Source organism: Cyprinodon variegatus, unplaced genomic scaffold (genome assembly GCF_000732505.1).
Source record: "Cyprinodon variegatus isolate N-32 unplaced genomic scaffold, C_variegatus-1.0 Scaffold661, whole genome shotgun sequence".
Lineage (NCBI taxonomy): Eukaryota > Metazoa > Chordata > Actinopteri > Cyprinodontiformes > Cyprinodontidae > Cyprinodon > Cyprinodon variegatus.
The window spans coordinates 36,028-59,180 of record NW_015151114.1 but is presented as its reverse complement, the minus strand read 5'-3'; the positions used below and the strand labels follow the sequence as shown (position 1 = coordinate 59,180).

Sequence of the window (23,153 nt, the reverse complement as noted above, 5' to 3'; positions counted from 1 at the left end):
GGATAATGGCCTAAAACTCACAGCTAAAAACAGCCAACAGGAGAACATAGGACTTTTTTTTGACATTGCCTTCGATAAATCCTATTGAGCATCATTGGAGCTGAAACATGCCTTCTGGAAAAAGGCCTTCTTCAAACCTGAGACAATTGGAGCAGGTTTCCAATGTTCCTACACTTCAGCAGCTTTAAGGACCAACTCCTGACATGCCTGCTTTACATCATCCTCCCTAATGACCTAAGCTATAGACTTGGTAAACCCAGGGTTACAGTGGAAGTTTTTCTGCCTGTAGCAGTGAAACCCGTAAATATTTCACTACTGTAGATGTTGCAGTGTATTTAAGTCACTCCATTCAAACGGAAACTATTTCTACTGCAGGTGGATGACCGGAGAATGTTTGAGACCTGGATCAGTTTTCTCTAACCTAAATCAAGCAGAACTTCTTCTCTCATAAACCATTTGCCAGAATAATAAGGATTAGCATATATTATGAATTACACTAAGCCTTTAAGCTTTTTTTTTAAGCCTAACTTACATTTGTCATAGTTCCAGATTCAGAAACAATTAAGCTAACTGAGGCTAAAATACACTGCCTCTTTTTATAGCATAATATAAACCTTACAGGTTTAGACGTCTGGATATTTAACCCACGGATCAGAATTGTGGATTTCTACAAATCTCTTCCTGATATCTTCTTAGAGAATGATCTACTCAAACAATTATATGCAAGTATATTTACAGCCTCCAAAGGGAAATAAAGCCTGGACTGAAAAGCCACTCATCAACAAATAATTGCACACATCTTAGCTCAATCTAGATACCTCAATTAACCTGTCATGGTTTTAGACTGTGGATTGCTAAAGTGAACCATGCACATGGAAAAGATGCAACGAGAACAGATTTAACGAGAACAGATTTTCAACCAAACAGTTATTTTCATAAAAATGTTTTATTATATTTACATGGACAAAAACATGGTCAGGGTCACATTGAGTAGTATTTCTTTTTTTTTTTTTGGCAAATACTAAAGATGCAAGTTAAAAAATACTGAGCAATGTAAGTAGCCAAATCCAACTAGATAGTGTGCAGCACAAACAGTTTGAAACAGCCCCACATGAACATCAGTATTTCTGATACACGATCATAGTGTAGAAAACATACAGTTTACATGATGAAACTAAACAGAGATATGATACATTGCTTCTTTTTTTTTAAGATCACTCTGTTTTCTATTCACAACTTGAGACACAGTCTCATGAATGCAGTCACACTTCAACTCAAAGTGGAGTTCACTGGGATGGAGAAAATGATCACAATAATTAACGAGTTTTACTTCAATATTGAACATACTGAGGCTTACTCAGTGACATAAAGCACAGCCGAGTTCCTGTTTTGGTACCAGAAACACGGCAAGATGCACCACAAGAAAATAAATATGTGAAATGAAGTCAGAGTAAAACAAAGATGGATAAGCAGGAAAATTACCGTCTCTTCCTTTGATTTGTTTATTATAGGAGTCAAAGTGGAGTTTATGAGTGAAATAAAAAAATGGGATTAAACTAAAGCACATGTTTAGCTCCACTTCACTTGTTGGTCTTAAGACATGATTTATTTACAGTGAAAAAAATATAATTGTTATAAATCAAGTTTAACTTGAAGATTAATAAAAATAATTAAAAAAATAGATGAAAAGTGTTGTAATATGAGAGTAAAGCAAGTCGGTAGGGGAATAAGAAAAAAAAATCTTGGGTCTTGATGTTTGATATTTCTCTTCCTGCTTCGGAAAAACTTCCATCTTTAACACTTGACCAGGTAACGACAGGCCAGAGCCAACTTAAAGTGAAATGCTGAAACAGGGACAGTCAGTTCCTAGGTGGTCTTCACCAGGTCGTAGACGTGAATGTGGACGTCGTCGTCATATTTGATGTAATAAACGGTGGGCTTTGCCGGGACCTGGTAGATGACCAGGCCTGTCCTCTTCAGGCCGTTATCGGTGACGTACTCCACCTGTTTACCCACAAGGTTCTCTGGCTCCTCGCCTGGCTTCCTGTCTGCCGGCAGCAGGTGTTTGTTCTCTGGAAGACCAAACATAAGCAGTGGGTAAAATAAGATCGATACAACTCAAACACAGTTTATAGCAGCTTGTTAAAACAACATTTGCAGTCTTAACATGGAATTAAACTACCTACATGGATGCATGTGTTTGATTCAGACTTTGAACAGCGTGTTGATGAAGCGATGCCTATCACATTACAGAAGTTAGGTTACTAAGTGTATTTTGTGTTAAAAACTTTATCTGGATTGTATGTTACTTGACAACAAAAAATAGCACTTAATTATAAAATAGATGGTAAAAGATAGATGGTTTTAAAGTTATCTTACAAAAATAGAAAAACCCTGACAGGTCTTCCATTAATTTGTATTCTGCCCCTTTAACCCATATGGAAAACCACCATTTGCTACAAATATAACTACAAGTCTTTAATTCTGCTCTACCTTTGCATACCAGCCTAATCAAATTGAATGAAGAGCAGTAAAATAACAGAGTCTTTATTCCTATTTTGGTTTATTTACTGGAATATTCTGACATATGTTTTGATCTAAACCATTTCCTTGTTTGGTTGTTTGCTTAGGCTAATTTTTCATCTTTTAGCTTTGTTCATCAGCTCTGAGCAGCTTATATCCCTCCTAAAGAAAAGCTCAGCATGATGCTGCCACCACCATGTTTCATTGTGAGGATGCAGTGTTCAGAGTCATGTGTCGCCCTTTCCACATCAAGACAAGATGAGGTGCAAGCACAAAGTTATTGAGACAATCAAGCTTTGTATGTACTACAGCTTCTGTAGATGACTGAGTAAACTGAAGTTCTTATATTTTTCAATCAAAGTTTTCCTTAAACATTATCAGGCCTCATGCAAGAACTGTTCATACAAACACTTTTATTTATTGTCCGTTTGAGTTATTCATGATAAAATGTCGTATTCATAATTTTTCCTCTATTTCTAATCTTTCAGATATGAACAAATCTGAAAAAGATTTTCACAAAATGACTACATTTGTTTTACTTGGAAGCAATTGTCCATTTTATTAGGCTGCATCAAAAGCCCCATTTAAACCACCCTTCTGAAACCGATCTGTGCCGAGTTTGCAACAAGCTTGGATCAGTTACCCGCGCCAAGCTCGGTTCCTTATGACCGTTTGTACACCACACTAGCACGGTTCCTCTCCTCCTAGTGATGATCTATGGTACTATTGCTCTTTAGAGGTGAACAAGCAAATTAACGAAGGCGGCGCCCATAACATTGGGGAAGTTTGGTTATAATTGTGATATTTCTTTTTTTTTGTAGAGATTCAGGTGAAGAAGGCAGCCTTTGGTGAATTTACTTGACAGAGTAGAAAAGTAGTAGACAGAGTCAGCTTTTGGGAATTGGATAGGCCAAACAATAGTCTAATCAGGGCTTACAGACAAAGGACACGACGACTGACGTTCATCTGTTCATCACACTGCTAAGCAGAATCATCACTGGAAATCGTGTGGCACGGTAGGGAAGTTAGTATTTTTATGAATGTATGAAATTTCATGATTACGGAAGCTGACTGTAAGGAGATGACGCGGTCTGCTCATGACCTCTTTGTTATCTGAGTACTGAGTCAGAACTGAACCGCGCTGATCCCTACTGATGAACTAGTACCAGTTTAGCGTGGTTTGGTTGTGTCTGACACGGTACGGTTCAGTGTTGCGTGCCATTTACACTCAACAGTTAACTCGGTTACTGTGTTTGGACCGATCTCCGCACGGTTTCAAAAAGGTAGTTTAAATGGGGCTATTATGTACCGAAATATGCAACTCTTCAATTAAACATAACATTTTTATTTTCTGATGACAAAACTATCGGTCACTACACCTGCAGCTGGCATTTTGGTATCCAAGGAACACTGGTTTAATTTGTTGGGGTTTTTTTTGTCAAAAGAAAGAACAGTCAAAGTTTTAGCTACTATGGAAATAACATCTGGAACAGAAAATATAATGAAAGTTCAGCAAAATTGCTTCACATTTACGAGGATCATTTACTGAAGTTAAGAATGTTTGGATGCGTGTTCGTAATAACCCACAGTAGAAGAGGTAAGAGAAATGTACAACAAGAATATGAAAATGTTGCATTAGACTTAATGGTTCTATTGTAATTCCTTTTTAAGAAGCTACATTTGTTAAGTGGAAGATTAGTAGTCATGTTCTCCCACCTGAGCTGTGGAGCAGCTCATCCAGAGATTATAGACCCCTTGGTTGTTTCTCTGTTCATTATTACTCTCCTTGATTTTCCATCCATATCATAGTTACTCATAACCGAGGCTGGGTGATACGGCTTAAAAGTCTAATACATTTTCTCTCCTCTCAAATTTGATGAATCCATCTTGTTCTGTCTCTTAAGTTTCATAATAACATGACAAGTATTGCCTTCAAAAACTAGCTTTAATTTCAATTATCCCCTCTGGGAGGTTACCTTAATTTTAAGAACAAAATTTCAGCTGGGAAATATATTTGTAAATAATAATGTCTTACAATAAATTACAAATACAACTAACCAGATGTTTGCAACTAGTGATATCACACAGAACGTATAGTTTGTAACATCTGAGAACAAAAAGTGTTGAACTGATGTCCCTCTGAGTGATGGAAGCCCAAGGAGTGGATTAGTGTTAAAGAAAACGAAAAAAAAAAGACAGATTTTCCATAAAAAGTATCTTCATAAAAAAAAAAGGAATAAAAAACCCGAACAGATTTCTTTGTGATTTTTGGCTCTAAAACTAAAAAAAAACTAAAAGGGAGGTAAAATAACCTTTTCCAAGGGTTTATTTACCATGAGCCAAGAAATAATTTGCATACATTTTTGTAGATTTTTTTTTTTTCTGTGTTTTATCATCTTCTTCTTATAACACTTCTCTAAAAAAAACATCTAAACTACAAAGAGCTGTTGAATAAAATGTGACACTAAAGCTCTCATTACTGTACCTGACTCAGGCAGGACACGTAGGTCTCCGTCCTTGTAGTCGTCCCACAGCTGGTACATGTATAACACCGGGTCCTTCTCGTAGGTGATGTAATACCAGTGGGTCATGACGGGGGCTCTGGACAGCACCATGCCTCGCCACTCGTTTTTCTCCCCATCCTCCTTCTCAAACAGATGCTCCACGGCTCGACCCACAAGCTCCTCGGCCCCAGGAGGCACCTTGATCTTATTGTTTACTGTAAGGAGAGAGGAGTCCCTTCAGAAAGCCTGAAAGCTTTATGGATCCAAAATAGATATATGGAGCACCAATATCTAAACATCTGAGAAATAAACAGACAATTGATATATGTTACCCAATTTCAGCCTTATATCAGATTTTCAAATATTTTTTTAACCATTAAAATATAGATTGAATTCTTCTTTTTAGAAAATTTGGGAAATTATAAACATCCTTTATGTTGTTTCGCTTTTTGACAAATAAGACAGTATGTTTTTGAAGCATCAGCATCAATCTTTATCGTCTTTATATGCAGCAGTAATCTAAAGGTCCCTGGTGGGGAGTATTGGCCTAGTGGGTTAGAGCAGTGCGTTATGCTTCAAGAAGGTTGCAAGTACCCGGTTTTCCGAGGGCACCACACAACGGCAGCCCACTGCTCCCCAAGGGGATGGGTCAAATGCAAAGGGTGCATTTCCCCATCATGGGACAATAAAGGGATTTTTACATTTACAAGTAGCATAAACTAGATACGTTTAATCTAAACTAGTTCAGAAACAGTTATAAACCACAACATGCTTACCAACTTTTTCTGCCAAAACCTGCAGGTTGGACACTCGGCTGTCTTTGAAGAGCTCGATGCCATAAACGCAATCGAAGCCGTCATATTTCACCATGTAGAGGGAGCTGTTGACACTAAGGCGCTCCAGGACGGTGCCTTTCCATTTAGTCACACTACCCTTCTCCCTCCAAGTGTGCTGAATCCTGCGGCCCAGGAGGTTATCCGGGTCCGGGCTCAGGGTTGACGCCGAGCTTTCACTCAGCTCTCCACTGCTACGCTTCCTTTGATAACAACAGAATAAAACCATAACATTCAAGTCAGTCTTTAACTGTTAACTGCAGGATCATTACGTTAAGGTTGTGGTCAAACTGTTTTATTTGTTTTTACTATGTAACTTTATCATATTTTTTATCTTTACTTGCTTTTATTTTCATTCTACTTTACTGTTTAATTCATGTACAGAAATTTTTAATTGTCTTAGTACCGAGTTGTGGTTTATAAATAAACTTGCCTTGCATTTTAAGAAGTTGATACAAGAAAAGGGGATCCTATAACTGATGTTTATGGGGTAAAAAAAAAGCAGTAATTCACAATGAATTGAAATAAAATTCCTTAAAATTAGATTTAACAACAATCGAACCAGTAATAAGGTCTCAAAACATGTCATTTTAATTTGTTAAAAAATCAAATTATGCTTACGGTATTAAAAGTTTTTCTTAGGTTAATTTTTGTCTTTTCCCATGAAAGTCAGACATCAATTTAGTCTTTTTTTTATTCATCAAAGTGTTTAAAATTTCATGAAATGGAAATCTAAATTTAAGAGACAAATCAGCATGCAAGCACAAAGACAAGACAACAGTTTCACAGATGTGTACAATGAACATTCATAGAACACAGCTGGGGTTATACTACCAGGTTTAAACAAGCCTACGTCATGCAGGAGGCATGATAATATCCAGAGACAGCACACTAAAGAAGACAATAAGGCTACTCATTTAGTTGAAATTAATATCGAGCGGGTCTATCTCTCCTTCACACAGTAATGAGATGTAAGCAAGGACAGTGCTGCTAGATTTATCCATTGTCAGATTTATTCACAGCATAGGGATGCATTATTTTAGGAAAACATCCAATAATACCAATGAATGTTGCAATTGAAAGATAACTCACATTAAATAAGTGAAAAGTGTCTTATTTAAAACATTTACCACTGTAGTTTCTTAATGACTATAAACCATTTAACATCCCTTTGCTTTGTGAAACCATCATGCTCCACTAAACAAGTTCTGCAAAGCATATCGCAGGAACAGAGACCTTAAATGCTGCTTAATAAGTTGACATTAAATACAGCCCAAGTAAAATCAGTGGTCATACTGCAACACATACAATAATATTACAATAATAATAAATTTGCCATATATTGTGCAAATCTAGCACCATATGCAAAGGGTTAGAAAGAAGACAAAAAGTCCTATTTTCCTTTATGGATTCTTTTTCTACTCATTGATAGGATTTTCACAATTTTATTTGCTTATTTGCATAAATTAATATTTGTTAAGAATCAACTGATTTGATAATTGAGTCCAATCTACTTAAACCAGCATAAAGGTCCAGATGAATAAAAGGCCTAAAAAGCATTAGACAGACAGATTTATTTGTAATTTTGCTTACAAAAGTGTAAAACAAAAACAAATTTCGTTGCAGCCTTGAAAAACAGTAAAAAATATATAAAAATAGAAATATAAACATATGACTGTAAATTTACAGTTCTAACATTTTCTGTTTTTTTAACATAATACTTAATATATAGTAAATATTTGTAATTATATATATTTTTAACCTACACATAAGATCTTGTACCCTTACAGATTGCAACTGTTTTTTTTTGTTGTTGTTAGAGGAAATCACTTTTGGGGATGTCTTTGGGCTAACACCCTAATAACAGTGTCAAATATAAACATTTAAATGTATATTTTATTTTAATGATACTATGCATGTGTCTGTTTAACTTACCTGCCCCGTTTCTTTGACATGTTTCCATAAATCCAAACAATTCTGTAAAACACAAAACGTGTCCGTTAGTCCAAAGTCAAAAAAAGTAATCCTCAAAGACAAAAATCTTGTTAAAGTAATCAAAGTGAAACAAGTTTAAGTCCGCAGCTCCAAGCTGAATCATCCACAGATAAGCAGGATTGTAAAGGAACAAACAAAACCGGATGTAAACAAGCCTGCGGACTAAAGCCACAGAGCTAACTACCTTGATTGAAGCTATCTACAGGTTACATATTTATGCTGCTAACCATATGGCTAATACAAATCATAGCTCAGTGCTGCTAAATAAACACCCCACGGTCACCTATATTATAAAGCCATGGCGCGCATAACCGTTAACAAACGTTAACTGGATTTCAAAGCCGTTTAGTCACGGTATACTATGTGTTAGAAATATTTGTAGAAACTTGTTTTCTGCAATTCTGCACACAAGCTAGCCGAACAAAAGGAAATGCATCGCCATGTACGCGCTAATTTTGCACCACTGCGACAGCGACTACAACAAAGGAGGGACAGAAACAGACAAAATGAACGAGATGACAGCTTTTACTAGGTCTACGGAGTAAAACGTTTAAAATTGGTCAGATGAAGGTGTTAGCCCTACCTGATCAATAATTTCACATGTGATTTGTCTTTGCTGAGAGAATTCCTTCACCTATCGCAGGGCGGAAGCGACCCTGTTATTAGACTACATTTACCAGGAGGCGCGCATGTTTCGCATAGCCTTCTGGGAATTCTTGCCAAATCTTCAGAGGATTTTGAGGATGATTTATGTTTTCTACTGGCTTTCACTAACAGTGATCGGCTTGCCTCCAAGGCTTACATGTGAAACCCCTTGTATTTTTACGGAAGAGGATTAGGGCCACTGAAATTTTTTTTTAAAAAGTTTACTGATTTTTAAATATTATTTCAGTTTAATATTGGGGAAAAGTCTTGATTCTGACTTTAATCTAAGAATTCTCACTTTTTCTCAAAGTTCTGACTTTTTTCTCCGAATTCTGACTTTAAATTCAGAATTCTGACTTTTTTCTCTGAATTCTGACAGCTAACTAGCTCTCTTGTTTTAATGACCTTCTGCTCTTCCATTAATGAAATAGCATCACTGGGGACCCCTCAGGCACGTAAAAATTAGCCCAATTCCATAATTTTCCACAAATGTGTTACTGGCCCTCCCAAACAACTCACATCTTTGTTAGTGAAGCTGAGTGGTCTATCATTTCTACCTTCATGGTGCCCATCTACATTAGGTCCAAAATTCTGAGATTAAAGTCAGAAGTCTGAGATTCAAGTCAGAACGCTGACTTTTTTCTCATATTATACTGGAATAAAATGTAAAAATCAGTTAACTTTTTTGTTTTTTCAGTGGCCCTAATACTCTTCCGTTGTTTTTACATACACTGTATGAATAAAAACAAATATTTGTTTCTATGTTTGTCATTAAATTAGACTAAAACTGTCTAGATTTTGGTAAAACATTTTTTACTTCTTTTAAAAAATGTTATAGGCTTATTTTTTTTTGTAATTAAAATTCAGAGGTTAGATTTAGTTTTTGCTTGGCAGAGTTATCTTTAAATTGTATGGGCTACTGTGGGTATCATTTCACAAGGTTCTCACAATAGTTTGGTGAATTTTGGGTTCATTCGTGACAGAACTGTTGCCACTGAATCGGCTTTCGGGTAGACTTGTCAGTGATTTTGTTCTTAAACTACCTGGATACTTATTTGGCAGAATGCCTCAGTAACTTTAAATTTTACTAACCTATTTGGCCCTAGGGTGAAGTTCTAAGATTTATGTTTTATATTACCCAATATATGTGTTTTAATCCTGATGGAATCTATTTTGTAAAGTGCACCAGTTACCCCTGCAGCAAAACACTTTTGCAAAAACACCCATTATGTGATATAAATTGCTATTACATCTCCACTTCAGTGTAGGGGTGGTATTTTTGTTGGCATGCAAGGTTAGGGTGCATGCACCTTAAGGTTCTAAGTTCTGTTTGAGGTGTTTTCCTTAAATACACGGGCGTACTTCCAAATACTCTGAGATGTTAATTAACCTTTCAGAAATATACAAAGCCATCTCATCATGTTTGGGTTCTGAAATTGCTTGTCTGGTAGTCTTACTGTCTGTAAACTTTTTAATCTTAAAAAGAAAGAATGAAAAAGCTATATAAAAATGTAATTCTTGTCATTGCACTTCGGTTTCAGAGGTCCTGAGTTCAAGCCCCACTCCCACAGACTGCCACTCTGGGTCCCTGAGCAAGAGCCTTAACCCTACACCGCTCCCTGGGTGCTGTACAATGGCAGACCTCTGCTCACCAAGGGGATGGGTTAAATGCAAAGAGTTAATTTCCTTGCTCTGAACAAGTGACAGAGTAATGACAATAAAGTTGAATTCTATTCTTTATTCTGTTCCAGTTAATAAATAGGACACTGCGAAAAAATTTATTTATTTTTTTATTTCAAATAAACTTCTTGTATCACCCTTGTTATAGTATCCTGTAATGCGTCATGATTTTTTTTAAATCTAAGCTTCTATATAAAGCCTTTATGATAATTATTTGAATGAATAAACAGAAAGTGGACTTTCTTTTGTTAAATTATAGCCTTCATCCACAAGATGTCACTCTAAACACAGAATCTCTGCCATTTGCTCTGCTAACAGACCATAATCATGAATCAAGCAGTGTGTACGGTAAATGATCTGTACCCTGGGATCAACCCGGTGATTGATCTATTTTAGAAAGAAAATTATGATTGTTTCTTTTTTCTATACTTTGTATCATTGCTTTTTCCTGTATCTAATTATTATGTTTACACATTTGGCATTTCTTACCCACCCTTTAACTGGGAATTATTTGGAGCATTTAGTTTAATAAAAAAATACAAATATTGAGGTTTGAAAATACTGAGGTTTGGAAATATGATGAGAAACAGTAGAGACACACAACTATGTGATCTATTCAATAATCACATAAAAAGGTTCCTTATCAAAATATATATCTAAGCCTTATTCTTTTAGTGTAAGAATAATTTTGTTTAAGCAAATGATTGGAAGATATGAGTTATTGCTTTCCTGATGTGATATAAATAATCAAAGCCTTACTGTGATTTCTCCGCTGCATTGTTTTTGTGCTTAGAGATGAGTAAAAATCTAAAAAGTCCCAACAATTTTTGACTAAATGAAGATATAAGGAGTTAAATCAACTCAACAACCACCTCCTGTTCACTTTACTATCCGTAGTCACAGAGCAGGTTTCACCCCAGGCCTACTTTCAAGTAATCACATTAGTGATCTGGTTTGAAACTGTGTGGCTGCACCAGTTTCAGACTCATTTATGACAGACAGGGATGTGTGAGTCAGTGATGATGGACTGAAAAGCTTGGAGCATTTGTGAGGAAGACAGTGTTGTATTGACACAAAGCTGTCTGGTGTCCAAGGTTGTCCTTGCTGTTGTCAAAGCAACAGAAAAACCTTAATGTTGTAAAATGTGTCCAATTTCTCCCATTTCTTTAGCATTGCCCTAAGCATGATACCCTTTTTGATCAGGGTATGTTTCACTGTCTTAATGGAAATTGAAATGCAAATCCTTGTGTTTACTTATTGGCATGACTGGCATCTTTTGGAGCTTGCAGATTTCTGTGTTGCACTGCCATCAGAGGAGGGGGAGCCCTCAGCGGGCCTCTCTCCTGGAAACCCATGAGAACCCTAACTCCAAAAATAGAAAACTCTCTCCCCTCCTTCAGTCTCCGCTGCTCATCTGTGTACACTTTCTATGTGTTGCTTTACCGAATGAAGGACACAGAGATCATTTGAACACTCATAATCTAGAAATGCAGTGCAGGGAGACTAAAGAGCACAAAGTAAGGTTGACTCTTAGATTACCACAGTGTGAGCAATTACTCTGGAAGATTAAAAAGAAAAAAAATATAAAAACAAGATGCGTTTGGGTTTCTCATAATCAGAACTGTAGTCACTATGGTTTGTGTGTTCAGGATAAAGTCATGTAGGTGCTACAGAATATTTTCTGCAATTTCAGCTATCCAGGCTTATTCTCTCTGGATGAAACAAACCTTATTAGTGTTTAAGTACTCTCCCAGGATAAATTTACTGCCAAAATAATGTTCCACTTTAAGTACTTTGACCTTAAAAACAATGAATAAGGACAGACCACAAATGCTGTGTATGATAATCTATCCATGTAAATATTTATAATGAGCTGAAATGGCTGTTTCACAGGCTTTCCTCATCTATCTGAAATGTATTTAGCCTTCTCATCATAAAAAATGTTTGTGGTGATAATTAATCCCATTTTTAAATACAAGCACAAAACTTTCCACATTTGAGGTTCAAAAGACAACTGTCTTTACATAATCCTATCGCTTCCATAAATAACCAAAATTTGTAGGAATTCTGCACAAAATAGCCAATTTACACCTTAAAAGTCTTTATTTAACATGAACGTAAACTGTCAAGAAACTGGCTGATGATGCTTCTTTACTAAACTGCCTTTAAAAGAAAACCTTAAAGGGACACAACCATGCAGGATGATTCAATTCATAGAACAACTCCAAACCAAGCACTTAAAGGGCTATGAACTGAACTGGAACAATGTACAATTAAACTCGTAGCTTAAATGCATATTTTAGAACTAGTTTGATAGTCTTAAAACAAAACAAAAACAGATGCTAAAGAAGGAGTAGCTGTAATGTTAGCAGGATTGTTATTCTACCTATTAAGCATCTTTGCTGTTTTGTATTTTTTAGGGGGAAACATAAAACAATATTTGGGAAAGTATTGCATAAGACCTGTAGATGTGTATAAGGGTGAAATGGGCTTATAATTTCATGACCAAATTGTGTGGCATGTATATATAAAAGAAACACAACTGCCGCTCTTAAAGTAGCAACTAAATTTATCTATGCTTATGGTTTACCATGTAATTAAATTAGTCTTTGGGTAGAGAATGGACTCCTTTATTATCAAAACAAAATCTTGGAGAAAACGACTGCAACTACTGATAAGATTGTTATACTATTGCATATTTTTGCAGACTACGTATTTTTAGCTCAAAGCTAATGACAGTCCCACATAAAACGAATAAGTAGGCACATATTCTACACTACTCATAATCTCAGAATGAATTAATTTTGAATTACATGTGTGTAATTTAGTTTCTTAGGGCATGTGATACCAAAGTGCTGAATGTTGAGTTTGACACTTTGAGCCTCCCAGGGGTACCATCCATGGTTAATTGGAGCCTACAACATATATTTCATGCTACAGATCCTCTGAACAAACACTCCTCTGACTGCTCTAGTTTCTGTCTTAGATTGAGTTGCTTCTCAGCAGTTGTAGAGTGGAAAGAAAACTCACTGGGATATTTCCAAACCGAATGGGGGCAATGAAATAATGAGTGCTGTTGCAAAATATAAATTAAGTACTGCAGATATAACTGCATGATTACTAATTGTTCTTTCCAAGAGCTAAGGCCAACATCTGCTATCCTGCACTTAAGCATAACACTGAATGATTCAGTTTAATTACGTTCATTCAGAGTGATAATAAGTAAATCCTCATATTAATTGGGTCTTAGGATTGTGAAGCTGTTACTGTCATAGCGAAGTGACCCTGGACTCGGTGGAAGTACATCTGAGGCCATTTGCACACAACTCCAATTAACACCACACCTTCAACGTGAATGCACACCATTGTGGCTGTGCTTGTGACATGAGAACTTTGGACCCCAAATTACAGTAAGTGTTTAATATGGCTTAAAAATATGACGATTTAGATTTAACAATGAGGGAGTATTTTCTTTACATTATATCATGTAGGGTACAGTATGTCTGTCAAAACAAACCAACTGTCTATATTAAAAGATGGTATTTTTTTCTCCAGTGTCAACATTTTAATTTTTTCAGTTCCATACGTGACATTAATATGATATACATTTCTTTTTTCTTTTCCTCTCAGCTATATGAAGCAGAAGGTTATATTAAGAATGATTAAATGTTTACCTGATACAGAGGGCCTCTTAGTTTATTTGGAAACCGTTGTTATAGATACACCATAAGTAGACTATGGTACGATAATAAGTCAGATGAATGCTACTGTTTCCATTAATAAGAGCTGTGAAGTGGAAGCTGTGGTCCTCACAGCAAAATAAATAATCTAGAATATACTCCAAAGCCCAACTAAGAGGGCTTTTAGTTATCTGCTGCTAACTACTGTTAGAGATTGGCTTTGCAGATGAGTGTTTCACAAAGGTTTTAATCGAAAAATACTGATCATAGTTGTTTTAGGACCTGTACAACACCCACTTTGATTCCTGTTTGTCCTTTTGACATATGGACAATAACAGAGGCGAGGGCAACATCATTGAGGTGGTTGGGTTTCTTTGGGTGTGCAATTTTGGAAACTGAAACCACGCAGTTCAGCATGTTTCAGAGTTCTTTAGAGTTTAATGTGCTTTTGTACATTACTTCAAGTTTTACCACATAGCCCCTGATTTGTCTGTTGTTGCATCAGTGTCAGCTGCCTTACAAGCCTTAGTATTTCTCATTAATCTCTTACCTGTTTAGATGTGAGAAGGAGTAGAGGATGGTGAGTCCACTTACAAAGGGGCGGTCGACAAAGGCACACCTAAAGGTGTCAGGACACAGAATGGGATGATGTGTTCTGGGTTGGTGGCTGTGGGGGCATGTTCAGAGTCAAATCTGTATAGAAAATAGATTCTGAAGCCCTTTAATAGCTACAGGGAAGGCATTTATTAAAATTGAAGGTAATAACTGTTTTCGCTTATACCACTGAGAAGCAGAGGTTGGTAAACTCTGCCTAGTTTTTCTTCGACCAGTGGCCTCAAACTCAAATCCTCAAGGGGCTGGTGTCCTGCAATACTTAGATGTGTCCCTAGGTCCCTCCTGGGGGTCGGTCTGGGATGTTGTTTGGGGTTAAAACTGGGCTATACTGCTACTCTCCTCTCTTTGGTGGTGCCTGATCCCAGACCCTTTTATTTGTTTGTTTTTTGTTTTTTTTTTAGAGCTCAAGCTGTCTGCCCCCTTCCCACACTGGGTGGTCTGGGATCTCCTCTTGGGTCTCTGGGCTTGTTGGCCCTAGGGGGATTGGCCCCTTGAACTGGAAGGATAGTGTTTGTATGAGGAGTGTAAGAATATGTTTAGTGGTTGGCCCTGTGTGCATCTCCATTGAATGCTTGTATATGTCCCTATGGGTGTAAGGGTGGGATTGTGTGAATGTGATTGGATGAATGGGATTCTGTTTTTTCTACTTGTCAGGTGAGTGTCTGCCTCCCCTCCCACCTACTGAACATCCTAGGCCAAGTATGAGCAGAGCCTGTCTCCTCCCCTTTCTTATGCTCCCCGCCAATAAGGTATGTCTGCCACACTGATACTTCTCTAAGTGGGGGGCTGGGTACTTTGAAGGGGACTGTCTCATCACTAGTGGCTGGTCCCAGCCTAGACCTCCTGGCCCTGTAGGGTCACCACTAGGGGTGGTGTGCCCCCAGGCCTCGGACTTAGTCTTGTTGTTAAAGGAAATTTTTTGGGCTATCATCTAGTTCTGGGACTTCCATTTCCATTGCTATATTGGCAAAACAGGACACAAAAAAGAAAGTGTCCTGGCTCTATACACCTTAAATATATGGCTAAACTACCTCATCTTAATGATCCAAGCTATGAAGAACTCTTCTGATGAGCTCAGAATGCACTAAGTTATGTTGAAGTAAAAACAAAATTTGCACAACACCACAAGATAACAAACATGCGTATGCTTGTATAGATAATATTGATATTCATTATTATAGAGAGAGTTTTGCAGAGTTACTGTTTAGTATTACTTTCTCTTGCAGGTTCATCTCTCTTAGACTCTCTCAGACTCACCGGCTGTCTTTCTGCCCACACTTTCTCTCCCTAGCTCAATCCTTTAATCTTCAAATAAACCCACTCTGACTCCATAGCCCTGAGTCATTCTGTTTCACATCTGACTCTTCTCCCCTCCTGTATGGTCTCTCTTCCCATCACTGCTACGTAGACATCAGAGGGTGTTGCACCTTTAATTGCATACTGATGTTGCTTGCTGATGCCATTGAGCTCTGCTGACGTTTGCTTATGTGCTTGTGGGCATAGTTATGTGACGTAACTTTGTTTTAGTAGCAAATAACAAATAAGCATTGCGGGTAAATAAACTTTAGTTGGACGTTACTAAAGTTTTTTTTTTTTTAAGGTTAACTTACAAAGCAGGTAAGACTCGTTGTCAGGCAAAAGGCTTTATAAAATACACAAATCTCTTCAGTTCCCAAATGTGTAGGAAGTCATGTAAAAGATGGCATGACTTGCTTAATACTTTATTACATTTAAATACAAAATGAACACAAAAAGTGTCAGTATTAGCATCTACTCTGTATAATTTAAACTAGACATATATACACTGTGTAAATTGACAAAACCTTTTTTTTTTTGCCAAGTGATATTAAAAATATTTTTTTATATTTACCACATGCCAGAAGAAAAAAAATAGAAATAACAGAATTCAATCCGGTCATTTTGACAAATTCATTGATATAAGCACAAATTAATGAGGAGGTTTTCAATTCTTCTGACCATAACGGAGGAAACAGCAAAATGGCTCAATGTTAGGTTTTCTTTTCTACTTATCACTAAGCTTCACACATCCTCTCAGGAAGTGCATCCCAACGTCTATAGCTGCTCTCTCTGATTCTACCCACAGACCAAAGAATTCCAAAATAAGGTACAAACAGCACCTCCAAGGTCAACATAGATGCATGCACATTGGAATTTCACTGAAGCAGATTTTGTAAGTTTTCACATAAAGGATGTGAACAGACACATAATGAGTAGTAACTTAACACAAAAAATAAAGTAAAAATAAATTAATCTTCAACAGAACCAATCTGACTGTATGATCTGGTTTAATTGTCTCTGTAAAATGCCTTGAGATGACACGTGTTGTGAATTGGTGCTATATAACTACACTGAATATAATTGAATTGAAGTGAATTGAAGTGAAGTGAACTGAACTGGACTGAATAGAATGGAATTTAATTGGTAATGGTTTTAACTTGGGTCAAGCTTTTGGGGTATTGTGGCTTATTGGAATAGTTTGCTGGAATTCTGGCCTGTTATTCTTAACAGAAAAAAAAACTGTGTCAGGTCTTTGAGCTGCTTTGCTTTAACACTCCATTTTATGTCTACTCACAACTTTTTTCTATTTTATTTAGATCAGGGTTTTGAGATACCCTCTACAAAACACTGACTTTGATGTCCTTAAGCTCTTTTTGGTGTGATAGTGTCTTCCTCCATGGGTGGCCTTTCAGCCCATGTTACTACATTAATCATTTCCCAGTGGATAATAACACTCTTTTACTAGTTTCAGCCTGCATCCTCACAAAGTCTTTTGATTTTGTTGTTCGGGTTGATCCAAGCATTGTGCATGAAAACACATTTATCTCAGGATGAAACGCTTTGGTGTCTTTAAATTCCCATATTGCTTAAATGTAATCATAATTGTTTGAAAAAAAAAAACCCTTTATAATTTGTACCAAAACATTAACCAGTTCTGTGGATGTTTATAATTCTCTTCTTAACATCTTGGTATTTTTTGTAAAAAGAAACCCCTTTTTTTGCGATGATGAAGGAAAGTATATTGAAAATGTGTCATAGAATGCATTAATTTTGAACCCAATTAAACAGGATATAGAGTAACATAACCCTTAACAGCCATAACACTATTATGTGATAGAATTAACTAAGGTTAATTAAGGTTTAACACAAGCAAGAAACACACACAGGAAGACTTGTTTTTCTGGGTCTACTATCAACACTGTTTCTAACTGATAATTTGAAATACCACCTTAGGCCATTGTATTTTAGAGCTTCAACTTGTATTTATTTATTAGCTCTCCCCAACTAAATAAGAAACTTTTGATAGCAGCATAGTTTAAAAGAGGCTCAAACTGTCATGATTTGATCTAGTGCTCTGACCCACATGCAGAAAACCAAAACAGAGAGACCAGGGAAAAGTTTAACAGGTTTATTTAGAAAGATGGGATGAGTCCAGTGCTGCTCTGAACACTGTTCAACCGGAACTGGAAAATGAGGGGAAGACACTGCGGTTAGTTCAGGCTTAGTGGGAAATTTGAATCTTAAACTTGAAGTGGAGGAATAGGTTGCAGAAAATGGCTTCTCTTATTGAATCCAGTCGGTGTGGAATGTTCCAGTGATTGTCTTGTTCGATGGAGGGCGGACAGGGTTTACCCAGATTGCGGTTGTTCCTTGGTGAACGGAGAAGCTGACTGCCCCTTAGATTTCCTGTGGCACTTGAACGGGTTATTGTGGCTATGAATCCCCTGCTCAGAGAGAAGCCCCAAACGATCCTTGGGGGAAAAGGTTGATCCAAACCACAAACTTGAATCCTCAGCTCAGTTTGGTTCTCATAAGATCCTTCCAGGGGAGAGAAGGTCCGAAACGTCTAGTTTGCAGGATGACTTCCTGCCGTGAGGCAAAGACAAAAAACAGTGAGATTACAACTCAGGTAGACAAAAACTCAGTTTGACGTAGCAAAACTTAGCTTGGCTAGAGTACCCAAAACTGGCAAACACTCTGGCGTTGAGGTAGTGGCAGTCAGCAGCTTAAGAGCACTCAGTCAATGAGGTAACCATCCGCAGGTGTGTGAGGAGGCCAACCAGAACTAGGCGCCGCCTGGTGGAGGAAGGAAGACAAAGACAAACACAAACCAAACAGATTGGATTCCTAACACAAACAGACTGGGCGGATTAAAGGCATGAGGCTTGTTTATGTCACCTATGTCTGATAGAGTCTAGTTCGTTCATGTTAATGACAAAATTCTTTTGCCTAAATAGATAATTAAGAAGTCAATATCAACTGGTATTGAAATGATGATAACGTCAGATGGCTGCTGTTTTTACGGCTCAGAGTCATGTCTTGTTATGGATTTGAACCCAAACACAGCAAGAAATCTGCAGCCTTATAATTACAAATACTCAAGAGGAAATAGAAACAACAGAGGAGCAAACCAATTTTCTTTGAAATAACTTTTGACCAGTTTCATATTCATATAAATGATTGCATTGTATCTAACCAGGACTGAATATGAGTATATCATTGGGCTTAGATGTGTTAAATGGGTTCTGATTGGATTCATACATAACAGCATAAAGAAATTCATGTTAGAGCTTTTAAATCATATTTTTATAATTTAACACTATTGTTTCGTGCCTTACCCTACTAACATGAAACAACTGTGTTAAAGTAACTAAATATGATTTAAAAAATCTAAAAGAGGCATGAATACCTTAGTTGAGTGAACATTTGGAGATGTCGTTGCAAATTTGTCCTTACAAATAAATTCAAATGCTTTAATATGAACTGATAGCATAGTTTGAAATGTAATGCTTTTACCATGCAGAGTCAATCTAGTTCATAAACACTTGACACCAGTCTGCCACATCCTAAAAGCAGTTGATCTGTTGCTGTAGTTCTGCTTACATACATTTTTCGCATTCTATTTTAGGCAAAATAAATCTGCATGACGGCAGCAATGTACAACAGGGTAGCTTTGTGGGAACAATACCCCTCCTCCCATTTTCTCTCGCGCTGGCAATGTGTGTTAAGTGTGCATTTTTCTAAGGGGTGGAGGGGGGACAAGCTGTGTGACTTGTGGGGCCTCTGGGTGAGAGGAATAACACCAGAAGGAGAAAGAAAGTGGTTCCACAGTTTTTGCACATCCTGTGACTCAGCATTTTAAGACATGTTTTTTTTGTGTGTAAATAATCCCCTCTTCTCATTTTTCCCCTCTCCTCTTATCCCTGTGTCATTTTCACACTCAATTCCCCCTCTTTTCTTGCTTGCCTTCAGTAATTCTACATGTCTCATTACTAAATTGCTTTTGTGCACCAAAATAACAACTCATCGCAATAATGACTCAGTTAAAGGAAAGAGGAACAGCTGATTTTAAAAACTCATCATCACACATCCATGGTCTTATTATCAGTCCTTTTCCAGGAAAGTGACTGTGATGGTAAACATAATCTGCTAAAAATATAATTAAAAAAGGTTGAGGATTTATCGTAATTCTTTTGCTCTGTGCTGTGATCTGAGAGCATTCATCTGTTTAGTGCAGACAGAGACGTCAGAGGCACTTTGCTGAGAGCAGAGAGATACAGGGACAGAAATAGATCATACTGGGATATCTGAGGAGGAAAGGAGGAGAAGGGAGATGCCCTGGGTATTCTGCCATCTTAGATAATGCAGACTCTCCAGTCTGTATGGGGTGAAGGATAAACACCAGCAGAGGCAATAGGCAAATATGAGTGAGGAGCAATCATGTACTGATGTTGTGCATGCGTGTGTGTCTGAGTCACTGGGTGGTGACAGTATTGGTGGTCTGACAACAGCCGGTACAAGAAGAAATGGAAGGGAGCCTTTGAGTCAGCCATCTAATGCTTTAGAAACAGAGACAGCAAGAAATGGAGAACATCTGTAATAAGAACCAAAAGGTATTGTGGCTGTAAATATGTAATCATGTTTCTCAGCTCACCTTTAGTAGTTACCAGGACATTTTGAGGAGTTTAACATATATTATTTTCATTTTAATTGAAAATGAAGCCCAGCTACTATTTGTCTGTCTTAAACATAGTTGAAGTAGTGCCTAACACAGCAGTTACTTTGTAATTAAGAAATATAGTTTTCTTGCAGAAAGCATCTCAAAAGTGGATCTATTCTTCATTATTCGACGCTCGTCTTAAGAGAAAATAGTGTAATTTTGACTGCTGGCCAACATAACAGACAAGTTGGCGTATATTGTTTTTGAAACAGTTACTGCTTCAAGAATATTAAGAATTTTAAGCTGAGGAGCAATAAAGGATTTCTCTTGTCTTGTTGTCTATTCTGTTCTGTTTATTCTCATTTATATTTTTGTTCACTTTACCCTTAACCTAATGATAGCAGATGGTGGAGAGGTGAACAATTTTCTTCAGGACCATGGAGAGTGGAGAATCTCTATAAAACGCTGTTCCCTTCCAGCCAGTGAAGGCCGCTTTTCCCTTAGGAGACAGAAAAAAAGTCCAGCTATTTCTAAGTACTGCTGGTCTGTTTGTTAGAGAAGTGAATCTATCTTTTACCTGAGCAGATGGCAAGACCGATCAGCCTGTTGTAGTTAAAGTTGTTACATTCCCTCATGTATCACCTTGAACCTGTTGTGAAATTTAGTGGTAGGGGATGCTGATCCTCTTTTCAAATATTGACTTTATCGACCTGCATCATCAGCTTATCAGCTGTTAGTGAGTGCAATCAGCTGAGGACAATTTTTAAAGTACAAAAAAACCTGGAGAGTAAAAGGAGTCACTATGCGTCCATTTAAGTGTCCTGATATGACTTTTTTAAGCATAATATGTCATAATTCTGCCCTTTCGGTTCTGTTTTAGTTTTCTTTTTGAGTTTTCAGTTACATTTTTATTTATGTAATTCTGTGTTCTCTTGGTTATTGGTTTGTTTTCCATATTGTGTCATTCTAGTTGTTTTCTAAATATATTTGAGCAGTATTTTTTGAGTTACTCACTGTTGCCCCCTTGTGCCAGTCTCCTTTCCCTTATCTCCCTTCTGGTTTCTTCTGGCCACACCTGCTCCCTGTTACCGTAGCTAATTAGCCCATTTTTGTTCTGTCTCCCATATATACGTTTCCTGTGAAGTTTCTCTTTTTTGGATTATCTTCATTACCTCATTCCTTCATTCCCTGGGTTTATTCCTCCCTATTGTCTCCTAGTTTTTTGGTTCCCGAGTTTATTATTGATCTGTTCTGGATTTTTTTCTTATTCATTAAATGATTCAAGAAATCATCTCTGCCTCTTCAACTCTGCATTCGGGTCCAAAACAACATCAACCAGCCCTGATATACTATTTATAGCAGGTGACTTCATAAATGTGTAGGAGCAGTTATAATTTGCTAAAAGGATACACCCGACTTTGTGAATAAGTTATAAGTTTATTCAGTCCAGATTGAATCTGGCATAAAAACTTGCAGACGGAATTTAGCTTATAGTAAACCTTGTCACTATGACCTTCAACCACATGAAATATCTATATGTCATATGTATGGTGAGTGTATGTGTATAAAAAAAAGGTGTTTCTATTGAGCCGCCGTATGAAGGCTAGTGCTAGTTTTTCTTTGAGGAAATGCCTGGAAATGCCTGCAATCCACAATATCTAAGAACAGAAGAGTAGATAGTCCTGGCTATCAGTGTTTTTCCATTTCAAAATAAATAAATCACTTTGGATTTTTGGGGGGTTTCATTCACAAACAGAGGGCCATCTTATTAGTTCTAGCTTAGTTTACAGCTTCAGTTTTTTCAAATAGTGGTGTACGCAAAATCTGATTTGATTAATTAAATTAAATTGACCCTTTGAACTTTTGAACCTTGTTATTTTTACATTGGCATCATAGTTAAAATGGGAAAACACTTCTCTAAATGTTGGATGTATGCAAAGCATTCAGCATATGCAGCAGTTGATAATGTGCTTAAAGCTGAGAGTTCATTTGGGGGTGTCTGGGGAGCTGACTGAGTTATTGGCCACAAAAAGCAGAAATACCACTACAGAAGACTTATATATTTTCAGAATTCTATTTTTATAATTTTCAGTCTGGGCAATATTACAAAATTTTCAGTCTATTTGATAAGATTGTTAAATTTGCGATCATAAGACCATAAAGTTTAAATCCTGCAGAAGTTTTTAATGACCTGAAGTTAGACTTCTTCTAATAACTCCAATAAACCTGATCATATCCCCCATCGACAGCCACACTTCTTTATATCTCTCTATTTATTCAGCTACACCACCCTGAAAGCAGTGTTGATCGTGACTGGTCTTTATTTTCCCAGAAAGCTCAGCAAGATCATGCAGTTAACACCCACTCCCTTCCTTACTCACCTCATTTATAATGCTGCAGCTTATCAGATAGAGGTGAAAAATGATCTATGTGATCACACTATTTTATATGCAGATTAGATTGATGAATAACATAGAGACTGATGCACATAGGTTACAAAGTTTAGCAGATACATACAGTATAAATATGCACCAATGGAAATTTTGCTTAGGCATTTCTCCTAAACTGGAGTGCAACTTAAGAGCCCTGAACCATGTTTGAAATACAGACATTCATTTCAAAACTTTTTTTTTTTTTTGTACTTTATGTGTTTACATTAATGCTGAGTCATTTCCGCAACTTTGTTATTTTATTTCCTTTTTTTAAGCATCTAAGCTAA

General features: G+C 36.9%; 1 protein-coding gene across 1 annotated transcript; it reads right to left on the bottom strand.

The window, feature by feature from the left end:
• Positions 1-1,013: 1,013 nt before the first annotated feature.
• LOC107096966 (spindlin-Z-like) lies at positions 1,014-8,543 on the bottom strand. The gene is made up of 5 exons (XM_015393897.1): positions 8,439-8,543; positions 7,796-7,837; positions 5,804-6,063; positions 5,009-5,242; positions 1,014-2,072 (listed from the first exon to the last, which is right to left on the bottom strand). Exons 2-5 carry the CDS (start codon positions 7,813-7,815, stop codon positions 1,867-1,869), a joined length of 720 nt encoding a protein of 239 aa, XP_015249383.1. The 5' UTR covers positions 7,816-7,837; positions 8,439-8,543; the 3' UTR covers positions 1,014-1,866.
• Positions 8,544-23,153: the final 14,610 nt, after the last annotated feature.

What these genes read in the sequence shown, in the direction of transcription:
- LOC107096966 (XM_015393897.1), bottom strand. Translation starts at nt 7,815, where the DNA reads ATGTCAAAGAAACGGGGCAG. An exon ending in GGTTTTGGCAGAAAAAGTTG is followed by an intron (nt 5,243 to 5,803) that starts GTAAGCATGTTG and finishes CTCTCCTTACAG; the next exon opens with TAAACAATAAGATCAAGGTG. An exon ending in ACGTGTCCTGCCTGAGTCAG is followed by an intron (nt 2,073 to 5,008) that starts GTACAGTAATGA and finishes TTGGTCTTCCAG; the next exon opens with AGAACAAACACCTGCTGCCG.